The sequence below is a fragment of the Chlamydotis macqueenii genome, chromosome 4 (assembly GCF_036417535.1).
Source record: "Chlamydotis macqueenii isolate bChlMac1 chromosome 4, bChlMac1.mat, whole genome shotgun sequence".
Taxonomy (NCBI): domain Eukaryota; kingdom Metazoa; phylum Chordata; class Aves; order Otidiformes; family Otididae; genus Chlamydotis; species Chlamydotis macqueenii.
Window position 1 is genome coordinate 83,013,658 of NC_141559.1, and position 14,286 is coordinate 83,027,943.

Genomic DNA, 14,286 nt, shown 5'->3' on the forward strand with positions numbered 1-14,286 from the left:
GGAAGAGCGGCGCCACCGCCAAACGCAGCCGTGGAGGTGCCGGTGTCTCCATGCCCGTTCCCTGGCGGGGTGGGAAAAAAAAAAAAAAAAAAAAAAAGACAAGAGGAGGAAAAAAAAAAAAATTAAATGTAAAATGCCGTGCGTTTCTCCCTGTCGCAAGTGATTTTGAGTTAATTTATGTGGAGTCGCTGGTTGCGCGCAGTCATATGGATGGCAGGCTCCCAGCCGTTATTAGTGTAAACAGATTTGTGAGCAGTATATTTAGCCGTTCCATATTGCTTTTAGGAAATGTGCGCATTTCCGTGGCGTATACTCAGAGAGGGCCATACCCTGCCACCGCTCCGCAGGTGGGGACGGCGCCGTACGCGGGCGCCCGCGCTCCCGGCCTCCTCTTCCTCGGCCGGCGCCGGGGGGTTTCGGTTGTGCTTGGAGGCGGCGGGGGCTGTCGGCTCCCGTACGTCCCGTTTATATTTCATCCGCCAAAAAACCGTGGAGCCGGGGGGTTGCCGGTGGGGATGGTCTGGGCGAGGCCGCGCTCCGTCCCGCGGGTCGCGGAGGGTGGAGCAGGGGTGTTGGGGCGGGCGCCCAGCGTCGGTTTGGTGTTCGGGGCACCCGCCTGCTCCTGGGAGCTCTGGGCGGTCTGGCCGGCCTACAAGTGGGATGAGCTGAGCCAGTGCTCAGGCGCTGCTGGGAGTGAACGCCCACCAGCTCGGCCACCCGTGGTGCACGGAGTGGGCGTCCAGATGCGGGCGGCACGTCCGCTCGGGGATCGTGCTGGGATACGGATGGCACATCCACCCACGGGTCATGCTGGGACGCGGGTGGCACGTCCATGCTGGGGTGTGGGTGACATGTCCACCCAGGGGTCACGCTGGGATGCAGGTGGCACATCCACCCACGGGTCACGCTGGGATGCAGGTGGCATGTCCATGCCAGGGTGTGGGTGACAAGTCCACCCAGGAATCCCACTGGGACGCAGGTGGCACGTCCTCTTACGGACCACAGCAAGATTTGGGTGGCATGTCCACGCAGGGGTCACGCTGGGATGCAGGTGGCACATCCACCCATGGATCGGGGTGGGATGCGGGTGGCACGTCCACCCAGCGACCATGCTGGGATACGGGTGACGTGTCCACTCAGGGATTGTGCTGGGATATGGGTGGCGCTTCCACCCAGGAATCGCACTGGGACGCAGGTGGCACGTCCGCTTACGGACCACAGCAAGATTAGGGTGGCATGTGCACCCAGGGACCACGCCAGGATGCGGGTGGCAGGTCCAGCAGCCACGCCGCGGGTACGGGGCGCGGTGGCCGCATCCCTGCCACGCAGGAAGGGCTCCAGACCCTCCCTGCTCCGCCCGGGCGGCCGGTTTAGGAAAAGTGGGGGTGCCGCGGAGAGGTGCCAGCCTCGCCGGGGCCGGGGCCCAAACGTAAAACACGCTAAAAAAGCGATCCCCGGCTTTCAACGGGAGGGGTGCAGAACCCCAGCCTTCCACGTCCCGCAGGACGGACTCTGCTCCCCTTTTCCGGGCCCTTCCCCACCCCCTGCCCCGTCTGCGCGCCTCGCCCGCTGCCAGGATCCCCCAGGAACGCCTGACCCACAACCCACCGCCACTTCACGTGCTGGGACAGCACGCAGTGTGGGTGCATCCCCCTCCTCCAAGGGAACCGGGGCGGGATGCGGCCACGGGGGGGGCTTTTGTGCTATTTTAATTTTTAATTTAATTTAATTTATTTTTTTTTTTAATTTTGCTTTGCCTGGGTGCTGGAAAATAGCTGCCGCCGGCGGGCTGGCACGGGCGCCGCGGAGCATCGTGAAAGGGTTTGGGCAACGTCTCACCATGGCTACCCCGGGCCGGGGAGAAATATTTCGGCTCCGAGGGGGAGGGTGCCGGCCCCTTTCATGGAGGAGAAAGCCGCGACATCAGGGCTGTGTTGTTGGATGTCGCCATCCTCCCTCCCGCCAGCGTGAAAAATCAATTAGGAAGAATTAGCGACGCGTCAAGGGGAGAATTGCGGGCCGGTGGCTCCGTATCCCCTGCCTCAGTTTCCCCATCCCGGCGCCGGGGCTTGGCCGGAGTGCAGCCCCCGAGCCTCGGAGCCGCGGGGTCCTGGCGCTGCCGTTGGAGCCCGTCCCGGTGGCTCCGGGGCCGCGACGCGGTTTGGCGGGAGCGTAACTCGCGCCCCGTCGCCGCTTCCTCTCTTCCCTCCGCTTTCAGCGTGTGTGTGTATATATATAAATAAGAAGGGGGAAAAAAAAATCCCAAACTCTGATTAAAATCCCCTTTTTTTTATTCACCTGCCCATCTTTTCCTCTGTCTCCATCTCCCATTCTATCCAAACTCATAATTAATCGCTCAAGGCAAAAGTAATGAATGTTAATTGGCCATCTGTACAAAGACTAATTAAAATCTACCATGCTGGGGATTAAAACATACCTATAGCAACTGCCTGAATGGAGAACAGACAGAGGAGAGGCTGAGAAACCAGCTGAAAGGCTTGTGCAAAACACAGCCTCGCTTAGGTGTGAGATGAGCTGCGGCTCGGGGAGCTCAGATGCTTTCTTATGAAATTAAAAAAAAAAAAAAAAAAAAAAAAAAAAAAAAAAGGAGGTGGGGAAGAAACTTCTGAGCTGAGCCGGGAGATGGTTTAATGGGAAGAAAGGGCGCGGGAGGTTTCAACGGCGGAGTGACCCCAACATTTCGGGTTTGGTTTGAGGAGGATAACGGCCGCCCCCTCCCCTCCCCGCTGGGAGAAAAATATTTTGCGGTGTTTTCGGCTTTTTGGGGTTTCTGGATGTGAAGGAACCACACTGGGCACTGGGAAGCTGCCGGGCTGGCGGAGAGCGGGAGGAAGCGTCGCCGGAATTCGAGGAGCTGGGGACGGAGCGCTGGGCACCACGCCGTGGGCGTCACCAGCGATGGGGTCCGCGTCCCGCTCTGCCCCCGAGCTGCCTCGCGCCCTGGGCCGCCCCCACCCCTGCTTTGTCCTAAATCCTCAGCTTTTCGGGCCGCCCGCCTCTTTGTCGCTGGGAGGGTTTAGGGGATGGAGGAACAGTGCAAAACCCTTAAGCCGGTGCTAATTGTTTACCGGGCCGCTCCTCCTCCTCGCTGCGGCCCCACGAGCCCCCCGCACGAGCAGCCCCTGACCCTCGCATCCTGCGATGCCCGGATCGGTGCCGGCCGCTGAGGTGGCCCCTCCAGTCCAGCGCTGGCGACGCGGCTGGAGGTGGCAGGAGGGGGCCCGGGGGGTGGCAAGCGGGCCGGACCCTCTCTCCCAATGGGTTCTCCCAGGCTGTGCTACGCAAAATGTCATTTTTTTAGGGGAAATTAAAAAAAAATAAAGGAAAAAAGTGGGTTTTTTTTCCAGCTGGGGTGCATTTCTGCTAGAAATCACCACCCTGCAGCTCCGCCGCCTCGCGTCCCCGAGCGGCTGTCCCCATCTCTCCCACCCGCCAGCTCCGACGCCACCACACATCCTATTTTTTTTTTTCCTCCCAGATCCCCAATCTTTCCTTTCCGGGAGCGGCCGGCCGCATCCCCTGTTCCCCTGGGATTGCCGCAGAGCATCCTTCCCATCCGGGAGGGCTTTGTGGGGTTCCTAGCGAGGGTGCTGGGGGGGCTGGGCACCCCGCTCCCGGAGCGCGCTGGTGCTTCGCCGCCTCGCTGGAAGCACGGGGGCTCGGCTCCGCTCTTGTTTTCTCAGATTGGGCTGTGTTTACTCCCAACACGAGTGACCGCCGTGGCCCTATTACGGGAGCGGCTGACAGCTCGGCTGACAAGTGCGCTCGCGGCAGGAATGCGAATGCGGCTCCCCGGCCTCGCCGCGGCGGCTTTGCCGGCGGTGGCGCGGGCGGGACGAGGCCACGCCGGCGGCCTGGCGAGATCCCGAAGGGAAGAGCCACTCTGGCCTTCCCGTGGGATCCCACCGGGGATGGGGTGCGGCGTGGCTCGTTCGTCCTTTCTGGTTTAAAAGCCGGTGCTGGGGTGTCTGCCAGTGTCCCCCAGCATCCGAATGGGAAGCAGCGGGATCTGTTGGGATTATTCGGCGCTGGGGACAGGGCCGAGCTGGCGGCAGGGCCACGGGGAGGATGACGGGCAGGACGGGCGGTGGAGGAGGATGGATGCGCTGGCCTGAGCCAGCAGCTCTGCTGAAGGAAAGGGGACCAGGAGCGCCCGATGTCCCCAGATCCCATGGGAGCCGTGGGAACAGCACGGCCACAGCCTCCCTCCGCCTCGGCACTCGATTTTTGGGGAAAACTTCCTATTCCTGGCAGCTCCTTCCCAGCGGAGGCGGCTGTTGGTCGGGAGGGCCCGGTCCGATCGCCGATGAATTCAACGGGCGCGGGGCGGCGCCAGGAGCAATGCCCAAACTGGGGATCCAGTGCTGGTCCCAGCTTAGCGCCGAGTCCAGCTGCTCCGCCCGCGCTGGATAAAGCCGGTTTAATTAATCACAGATCATTGCTGCAGTGTCTCCCCATTAACCTCCATCGCGGAGTAAATAATAACTCATTAAAGGCATTTGAAGCTCGCAGGAACAGGACAGTTTACCAGCAAACCTGCTGCTCTTTGGCTCTGAACCGGGTTAATCTCTCATCTCGCCTTGCTGGACCAGCGGGTCCCACGTTACACATTAAATGGCCGCTCCAGGGGACACGGCCGGCCTGGGGCTGGTCCTCCTCCTGGCTTAACGCTGAAGGCCACCAAAACCAGCGGAGGGCGGGGAGATGGATGAAAGCGGCTCGGCAGGCTGAGCGCGAAGAGTTGCGGGCGGGAGGGCGCGCGAGCAAGCGTTCAGTCTCGGGGAGAAGGGCGGGGGAGGACGGTGCCAGCTCAGCAGAAAGATGTCCATCATTCTGACCCTCTCGGGCCAGATCCCACCAAATCCCAGCCACGGCCCCGCGAGGACCCTGCAGAACTCTTGATTTGTCACGTCAAGAGGCGCGGGGACGGCTCGGGTGTCTCCACGGGCACCTCGGGGCTCTGCGCAGGCAGGATGGGGGTCCCTGGGTGGGAAGCGTGGGCACCACCAGACCTTTATCCCCCTGGGAGCACCTTTGCCAGAAGGAGCAGCTCATTTACCTTTGGCCCCGTGGCCGGAGGCGGCTGCTTGTTTGTGAACCAGGAGCTTGCCGGGGACTCGGCGTCCCGGCCGAAAAGGCCCGTGCTCAGCATTCCTGGCCACCGGATGGGAAAATAAAGGTCTTCTCCTCCTTTCTGCCCAGAAACCTTTACTAAGGGGGCAGAGGACCTTGGCTGCAGCCGCTCGCCCCGCTGAGCCAGGGGCAGCCCGGGTCAGCGGCGAGATTTGGGAGGTCGCTGGGTGCGGGCCAGTTTTAATTTGGGAGGCTTTGGGAGGGATTTAGGAGGCTCGCCTTCGCCGCTGTCACGGGGACCCGGTCGCGCCCGCGAAAACAAAACCCCGGCAGTGACTTTGCCTCCTTTCATAACCCAGTCCCCACATTTCAGCACAGGCACAAAGGGCACAGTGTCTCCCCCAGCGTGGGGAGGGGGGACCCCGGGGAGCTGGTGTCACTCGCTTGGACCGTGTCACCCCACGCACGCTTCCCTTCCCCCCCAAACCCCTGTGGAGGCCGTCTGTCCCGCTGCTTCGTCCCCCAGCAGCCAGTAAACTGCTTTTCTTGTCGGAATGGGAGCTCGGAGTAAGGGGGGCAGTCCCACTCGCCCTGTGCTAGGCAGAGTTTGGGGTTTTGCGACCCCCGCCCGGGAGAGCAGAGCCCACGGGTCCCGGCGGGCGTGGAGGGGGTGACGGCTCCTTTCGGGGTGACCCCAGCCGCAGGGTTCGTCCTTCGCCCGTGGGAGAGCTCGGCCCGAATATTGGGGCTCCCCCGGGGTAGCCCCATCACTACGCTTTGCCAGGTGAGCTGTGAGCTCCTCTCTCTGAAATTAGGAGAGCTGAAAACTTTTTTTTTTTTTACACTACCCCTTTTTCTCCTAATTGAGCCTCTGGGGTGGTCCCATGGCTCCAGGACCTGGAGCTTTAATAAAAATAAATAAAAAATAAAATAAAATAAAATAAATAAGATAAATAAAATAAAATAATCATTCGCTGCAGGGAGCTGCGCAAAGGGAGGAGGGAGCCTGAGCTCCGAGTCCCGCTCCATCCGCACCCCACAGCCGCTCCTGCTCCAGGGGCACCGGTGCTCCGGCTGCCGTCCGTTATCCGGTCTCGGCACGCCCTCAGCTGGTGACAGAAAATGCTGGAACAGGCAAGAAAAATCTTCTGTAGCGCTTTGCCATCGCATCTCACAGCACCCGTGGGTGCACAGATGTCAGCCGGACCCGTGGGGAGCAGGAATCGGACCCGTGCCCTGGGCAGGGGATGCTGGTACCCAGGGGATGTTGGTACCCAGGGGATGCTGGTACCCAGGGGATGCTGGTACCCAGGGGGATGCTGGTACCCAGGGGATGTTGGTGCCCAGGGGATGCTGGTACCCGGGGGGATGCTGGTACCCAAGGGATGCTGGTACCCAGGGGGATGCTGGTACCCAGGGGGATGCTGGTATCCAAGGGATGCTGGTACCCAGGGGATGCTGGTACCCGGGGGGATGCTGGTATCCAAGGGATGCTGGTACCCAGGGGATGCTGGTACCCGGGGGGATGCTGGTACCCAGGGGATGCTGGTACCCGGGGATGTTGGTACCCAGGGGGATGCTGATACCCAGGGGATGTTGGTGCCCAGGGGATGCTGGTACCCAGGGGATGCTGGTACCCAGGGGGATGCTGGTATCCAAGGGATGCTGGTACCCAGGGGATGTTGGTACCCAGGGGATGCTGGTACCCAGGGGGATGCTGGTATCCAAGGGATGCTGGTACCCAGGGGATGTTGGTACCCAGGGGATGCTGGTACCCAGGGATGCCCTGAAAACATCACTGGCACTTCTCCCTGGGCCTAGCTCTGCTCCTGGGGCAGGACTCACAAGCTCAGCGCACCTCTGGGCATTACAGAGCGATGCCAAGCACCTAAACGCACGCACAGCGAGTCCAGAGGCTGAAATTCCTGAAGATAAAACACCCAGGCTACAGCTTGGCGCAGAATCAAGCGATGAGTGGCTGTGCTGAAGACAAACTTAACCACTGAACTTTGAGCTTGTGGCTGCTTCATCAGGAGAATTCAGCAGCGGGCGCCACAGTGCATCACGGCAGCTGGTGAGGTGCACACGTGGTACGTGCTTGATGCTGGAATGGGTTTCCTCTTCCAGCAGATGTAGAGTTTCCTGCTTGAAGGGACCAGGACACCGAGGCTCATTTTTGCTCCTGCAGATCATGGACTGTGTCTGGACACCAGGTGGGGAGAGAAAAGGGAGCGAAAAGTGACCCAGCACAGGGCAGAGATGGACGTGATGGAGAGAGTCCAGAGGAGGCCACGCAGATGCTGAGAGGGCTGGAGCAGCTCTGCTGTGAGGCCAGGCTGAGAGAGCTGGGGCTGCTCAGCCTGGAGAAGAGGAGGCTCCGGGGAGAGCTGAGAGCGGCTCCCAGTGCCCAAAGGGGGCTGCAGGGAACGTGGGGAGAGACTCTTCAGCAGGGCCTGCTGGGACAGGACGAGGGGTAATGGTTTTAAACTAAAAGAGGGTAGGTTTAGATGGGACTTAAGGAATTAATTTTTCACACTGAGGGTGGTGGAGCACTGGCCCGGGTTGCCCAGAGAGGCGGTGGATGCTCCATCCCTGGAAACATTCCAGGCCAGGTTGGCCGGGGCTCTGAGCAACCTGATCTGGTTGGAGATGTCCCTGCTCCTTGCAGGGGGGTTGGGCTGGGTGGGCTTTGAAGGTCCCTTCCAACCCAAACCCTTCTGTGAATCAAATCCGGTGCTTCATTAATGATTTTATTAAGACTGTGTGCAGCAGAACAGAAGTCACCGTTCCCTTCCCATGCATCCTTTCTCAGGGAGAGGATTGCCTTGGAGAACCTCTGTTTTCAAGTGGCACCTCTGCGATACCACAATCCCGGACGCAGACGCTCCAAGAACACCCACAGCGCTGCCAACGCACCCCCAGCCGCTGGAAGGTGGTCAGAGAAAGGTGTGTTTGAGCTCGATGGGATTAACGCGGAGTTAATGAAGTGGCTCAGAGGCGGAAGAACAGGAAGGCATCGTGATGCCCTGACGGATGAAGCCAGACTCTCCTCCCAGCCTCCCCCAAATTTATCCATTTTCAGAGACACAGCAGAAAACCCAGACCAGCCACGAAACGTTTAATGATTGTAGATCCAGGGGGACAAAAGCTGAGATACAGGGTTGGGAGAGAGAGGACTGCAGGACGGCTGCTGTCGCTGAGCGCAGGGGGACACCGGGCGTTCCCAGGGGATGCCACCGCGCTTCAGAAGCGGCTTTCCTGCATCAGCACACACTGCAGATCAGCCGCTTTCCAGAAGGGTAAACGCCTCTGCCTCCCGGAACGCAATGAAAAAATGAGGATAAAAATCTACAAATAATTAAAAGAGCAACCACGGAGCGGCTGAAGCCCCAGGTGCAGGCCTGGACCCAGCACCTGCAAGCAGGAGCACGGCACGAGCTCAGGGCTGCGTCTCCGATGCACTCTCGCCCGTGCTGCACAGGTTTACGTACGCTGTGATCCCAGCCGGGCACCCAAGTATTCCCATCTCCTCCCCGGCCAGCTCCCCGGACCCGGTGATTTATTGCCTTTGTGCAAAAAACACAGGAAGAGGCTTTGCTCCATGTCTTCATGCACAAATCCCACAGGGAGACGATCCCAGAACTGCAGGAGAATCTGGACAAGCCACTGGCGAGATGGGGGATGGACAGTCAGGGCCCTGGGGTGACAGCCACAGCACGGTTTGGGTGGGAAGGGACCATTAAAGGCCACCCAGTCCAACCCCCCTGCCAGGAGCAGGGACATCTCCAACCGGATCAGGTTGCTCAGAGCCCCGGCCAACCTGGCCTGGAATGTTTCCAGGGATGGGGCATCCACCGCCTCTCTGGGCAACCTGGGACAGTGCTCCACCACCCTCATCCCCGCTCCTGCCGGCGGGTGCCCAGGAGGGCTGAACGAAGCGATAACTTTCCCCACCCTCATCAGGGCTCTGGGACTGTTGATGAAGGCGCCCAGAGGTCTTCTCTTGACAGCTGCACAGCACCCAGGACTCAGGACAAGGCAACCAAACACGCTGGAGGCACCCAAGACGCGGCTCAGCAGAAAGCAAAGCAGGAAGGCAAAGGCGGAGGCGAGAGTCAACTCAGATGTCGTAGAAATCCACGTGGGCGCCGGAGCGGAAGGTGTCCTCTTCCAGGAGATTCACCAGCTTCTGGGCTGAGACGGCGCAGTCTATCAGCTGGCCGCTCTCCTGCAGGCTTCGGAAATGCTGACGCATTTCAGGGTCTCCGGTCTTAGTCCGGGCCAAGAGCTGCATGTCTGTGTCCAGAGGACCTGGGGAAAGAGCGACAAAAAAGAAATCCCATAAGGAAAAAGTAAAATCTGGGGCTTGTTTTCCTTCTGCGCCTGGCTTGGCTGCAAGGATCCTTTATCCACAAACCAGGAGAAAATGAATAGCAATTAATGAGCTCCCCTCCTCACCCGGGGCGTAGTTGAGCACCCGGACATCGGGTTCCTCCAGCGCGAGCACCTGGAACATCATGTCCCGGGACGCCTTCCCGCTGCAGTACAGCGCCCAGTTCTTGAAGGGCTTCACGGCACAGAGCGAGGAGATGTTCACCACCGTCCTGCTCGAGCCGGGCCGCTTCCCGAAGGCTCGCAGGGTGGCGGAGGTGAGGCAAAGCGCCGAGGTGACGTTGAAGGCGAAGTAGCTGTTGATCTCGTTGGGGTCGGTGAGATCGAGAAAGGATTTGGAGACGTCTCCCAGGGAGCCTAGGGAGGAAGGACAGTTGAGTTTGGAGCAGTTAAAGATGGGGTCAACCCACAGCGGACGCGTTTTGCTCCCACGTTTCCACGCACAACGCCCCGTCACAGACAAAAGCGAGCAGCTTCGCTGGCCTGACCTCAGGGTCTCAGAGCAGAGCCAGGCGCCTGGCGCAGCCCAGCTCTGCACATCGATTTCGGGTCAACGGCGGCGACACGGACCCGCCCCGCCAATCCTCTGCCAAAGCAAACAGCTCCCAGCCTGCGGCACAACGTCGCACGGGGCACCGCGTCCCTCCTTCAGACCCAGCTCAGCAAGACCCAACTCCCGTAGCACCCGTTATCCGGTGGGGTCTTATTTACAGTGGTAATGGGTGAAAAAAGGAACGAAAGCCCCCGGCCGTTAACGATTGCGAGGGAAGCACCGGCAAGGCCGGGCTGGAAGTTTTTCTGAAGGTTCGTACTCGGGGAGCAGAGCGGTGGGAGAGCGGCCAGCTGGTCCTGTGCCACCAGTAACGGGTAAAAACCTTGCGAGCAGCATGTCTGTGCATCACAGAACCACAGGAGGGTTTGGGTGGAAGGGAGCGTTCAAGCCCACCCAGCCCAACCCCCTGCCAGGAGCAGGGACATCTCCAACCACATCAGGTTGCTCAGAGCCCCGGCCAACCTGGCCTGGAATGTTTCCAGGGACGGGGCATCCACCACCTCTCTGGGCAACCTGGGACAGTGTGCCACCACCCTCAGCGTAAAAAATTTATTCCAAATATCCAATTTAAATCTCCCCTATTTCAGTTTAAACCCACCACCCCCTGTCCTACCGCTCCAGGCCCTGCTGGGAGGACCCGGACAGGGTGCAATCCCTCCCGCTCCTTCCCTTCGTCACCCGGTTGGGGGATTTACCGGCACCCAAAGCACCATCAGCCGCCGCGGAACCGGGGGGGGGGGTTTGGGGGGCCGGGGGGGGGTCGTTACCGGCGTTGTTGACGAGGAGCAGGCGGCCGGGGGGGGCTGCGGGCAGCACCTCCTGCAAAGCAGCAACCGCCCGCCGCAAACCCCGCTCGCAAGCCAGGTCGGCGGTCACGCACTCCACCCGCAGCCCGGTACCGGTACCGGTAGCCCGCAGCTCGGCCGCCAGCTCGCTCAGCGGTTCGGCCGAACGCGCCAGCAGCAGCAGCAGCGAGCCCTCCCGCAGGCGCGGAGCCAGCAGCCGGGCCAGGCTGAGCCCGAAGCCCCGGGAAGCACCGGTCAGCACCACAGCGGCCGCGTCCCAGCGCCCCGCCACCGCTACCGGTACCGGTTTCGGCTCCATACCGAGCCGGACAGCGGCGCAGGGAGGGGGCGTGGGAACGCCCCGCACCACGTGACCCGCCCCATTCATCCCCTCCCCCGCCGCTTTGTGAATGGGCGCTGCGGAGGCGCAGGCACCGCCGCCGCCTCCGATTGGTGGGCGCTGACGTGCCTGTGTGGGCGTGGCCGCAGGCGAGCGCCCCCTGCCGGCCGCTCCGCGTTGGCGGCTGCGCCCGGGCCCTCGCTCCGGCTGCGCTGGGGCAGCTTTGCAGCGCGTTTTCCTCCAACGCGTGCTTTTCCAAGGCATTTTTCATTTTTTTTTAAATATTTTTTTTTTCCGACGCACTTTTTCTCGCCGCCTCTTGCGCCTCCCCAGCCTGGGCGCTTCGCTCCCTGCCACCGCTGCAGCTTTTCCCCCGCCTTTTCCCTCCGCAATCGCTATTTTCAGCGCCCAGCACCAGTTCTTTATCAGGCAGCGAAAGCGCTTGGCTGGTCCCCAAAAGTCCTAAAACCCTTTTTTTTTAAAAAAAACCCAAACAAATAGCTTTGCACACAAAGATGTGGACAGCTTTCCAAAGCGGGTTTTGGCGAGGGGTCCCTGGTTTAGGTGGAGCTAGCGGGCAGCTGGGTTTGGTTTCCCAGTTGTTAAACTGGGAACGGAGCAGAGTTTTGCTCTATGAAGCGGGCGCAGACCGGGCTGAACCCCTCCCACCTCCTCATAAAGCCTGAAAAATCCACGGTACGGCGAAAACCCGGGGTTGATATTTGTTTTGCTAAAGCAAATCTTGCACATTTCGTAAAATTAAGATCATCAGCAAAAAAAAAAATAAGGCGGCAAATGGGTATTTTTGTCACAAGTGGCATCTCGATAGCAGAGCTCTCTTTCGTCACTGCCAGTTCCCCCCCTTCCCGTTTTGGTGGCTCTGATTTCGTGCGTCCATCGCACTTCTCGCCCCGGTTTCCCGCCTGACGTTGCGCTCTGTCCCGTGTAGCTGTGCCCGGAGCAACGCTGGGCTGGCTGGAAACGGCCGTCATTTGGTGGAATTCCCTTCCAGCCCAGAGCTGGAACTGGAGGGCAGAGCTGCAGGGAAAGGATGTCTCGTTGTCTCCTTCGTGCTCGGCAGTTTCCACCAGTAACGGGTAAAACCTTGCGAGCAGCATAGCTGTGTATCACAGAATCATGGAGTGGTTTGGGTGGGAAGGGACATTCAAAGCCCACCCAGCCCAACCCCCCTGCCAGGAGCAGGGACATCTCCAACCGGATCAGGTTGCTCAGAGCCCCGGCCAGCCTGGCCTGGAATGTTTCCAGGGATGGGGCATCCACCGCCTCTCTGGGCAACCTGGGCCAGTGTTCCACCACCCTCAGCGTAAAAAATTTTTCCTTATATCCAGACTGAATCTGCCTCCTTCTATTTTAAAACCATCACCCCTCATCCTGTCACACCAGGCCCTGCTGAATAGTTTCTGCCCTGGTCCCCTCAAAGATCTTCTCCTGCTGCACAGCTCTGTCGGTGGTGTGGGCAGAGCCCGTGGCAGCCTCCCGCGCTGGGACAACATGGCACAACACCTCGTCGCCTTCGCAGAAGGCAGAGCAGACCATGCAGACCGCAAAACCTTCAGTTCTTCATCCCTCAGCGTCAGGGCTGCCCTTGCAGCTCGGGCTGTCCTTGAGAGGACCAGCACTAGATGTCAGCGGCATTTAAAATCTGGAGGGAGCTGTGGGCAACCCCCCGAGCTCTGGGGACCCCGGGGGGACAGCGAGGGGGCTGGGGGCTTCGCTCCTGGCTGGGGAGGGGGAGAGTCACTGGTACAGACCAGCAGAGAAGTGACGGGGGGCTAGATTTCTCCTGGCAGTGCTGATTTTAAAGATCTACTGGTGCATTACCAGAATGGCCCAAATTATCCATGGTTTGAGGTTGCACCGATGGGATTTATCCGGAGAAGCCAGCCGAGCCGCTTTTTCGTTCTGGCAGGGACCCTGTTGGCACTGGGCTATCGGGAGCTGACGGGTCAGAACAGGGCTCCCGCAAACCCAGGGGAAGGCAGGAGGGCTTCCGGGGGGGAAACCCACCCGGCACGCTGCGGAGGCAGTGGGAACGCCGGGGAGCCGGTACTCCCGGGCAGCCGTAGCGCTGCCAGGGCTGACGCGCGTTGGAGAGGAAGCGCTGAATTCCTTCTGCGAAGGACCGTTAACAATGAGCTTTCCGGAAGAGCCCGGGGTGTTTCTGCCCAGCGTTACCACGCAAGAGGGGTGGAAGCCAAACAAGGTGGCCCCGGCTGCGGTCACCATTGCCACGGCTACCTGCGGGCGGCTGTGGTTTCGCTCCTGAGCTCTGCCTGTTGTTCTCAGCAGCCCGAAGGCCACCCCAGCTGTGGGATCTCAGCATGTTCAGCGGCTCATCGAGCGACCTCCTAAGGACAAGATGCCTCGGGTGCCAGCAGAGCTCTGGCTGCTCTCTGGCTGGGTTCCACGGCCGTGAGGACAATGAGGATGGGCTGAGCGGGACAGCGGGAACCTCGCTCCTGCAGCCATCCGTGATGAGAAGGGGAGCGTGCAGAGAGGACTTCTCCCCGCATTGCAGGTCAGGAGGTAGGATCTCCCTCCTGCTCACAAGTGATGGTCCCTTCTGCTGCCGTCACAGCGAGCCATGCAGCCCAAGCCGCGGCAGAGAGCAGAACTCAACGCTTGCGATGGTGCTAACCACTTCCCGATGTATGTGGAACAGAAATACATCACGCACCGCTCCGGCCTAAAGGCGAATGTGTTTGTCCTTCTGCCTCTGAACACAGCCGGGGATACCAGCCCTCTCCGTCACCGCCCTGCTCCCTGCCAGCATGGAATTCCCGGAACCAAGGAGCAGCTCCGAACCTCTGATGGGGATCCACCTCTTGGGTCTTCAAATCCTGCCGAGATGAAGCCATGCCATGCCGTGCGGGTTTTGGCAGGACTTTAGAAATGGCAGTGCAGCTCGCCAAAAGGTCTTCACCCCGCCGTTGCCACCAGAGATCCTCGTGGAGGATGGGGCACCCACCACCTCTCTGGGCAACCTGGGCCAGTGTGCCACCGCCCTCAGCGTGAAAAATTAATTCCTAATATCTAATCCGAATCTACCTCCCTCTATTTTAAAACCATCAGCCCTCGTCCTGTCCCAGCAGGCCCTGCTG

The 14,286-nt window shown here is 60.3% G+C and overlaps 1 protein-coding gene across 1 annotated transcript; it reads right to left on the reverse strand.

The window, feature by feature from the left end:
- Window positions 1-8,421: 8,421 nt before the first annotated feature.
- Window positions 8,422-11,178, reverse strand: SPR (sepiapterin reductase). The gene is made up of 3 exons (XM_086746969.1): window positions 10,807-11,178; window positions 9,553-9,843; window positions 8,422-9,405 (listed from the first exon to the last, which is right to left on the reverse strand). Exons 1-3 carry the CDS (start codon window positions 11,141-11,143, stop codon window positions 9,215-9,217), a joined length of 819 nt encoding a protein of 272 aa, XP_086603095.1. The 5' UTR covers window positions 11,144-11,178; the 3' UTR covers window positions 8,422-9,214.
- Between the last annotated feature and the right edge of the window lie 3,108 nt (window positions 11,179-14,286).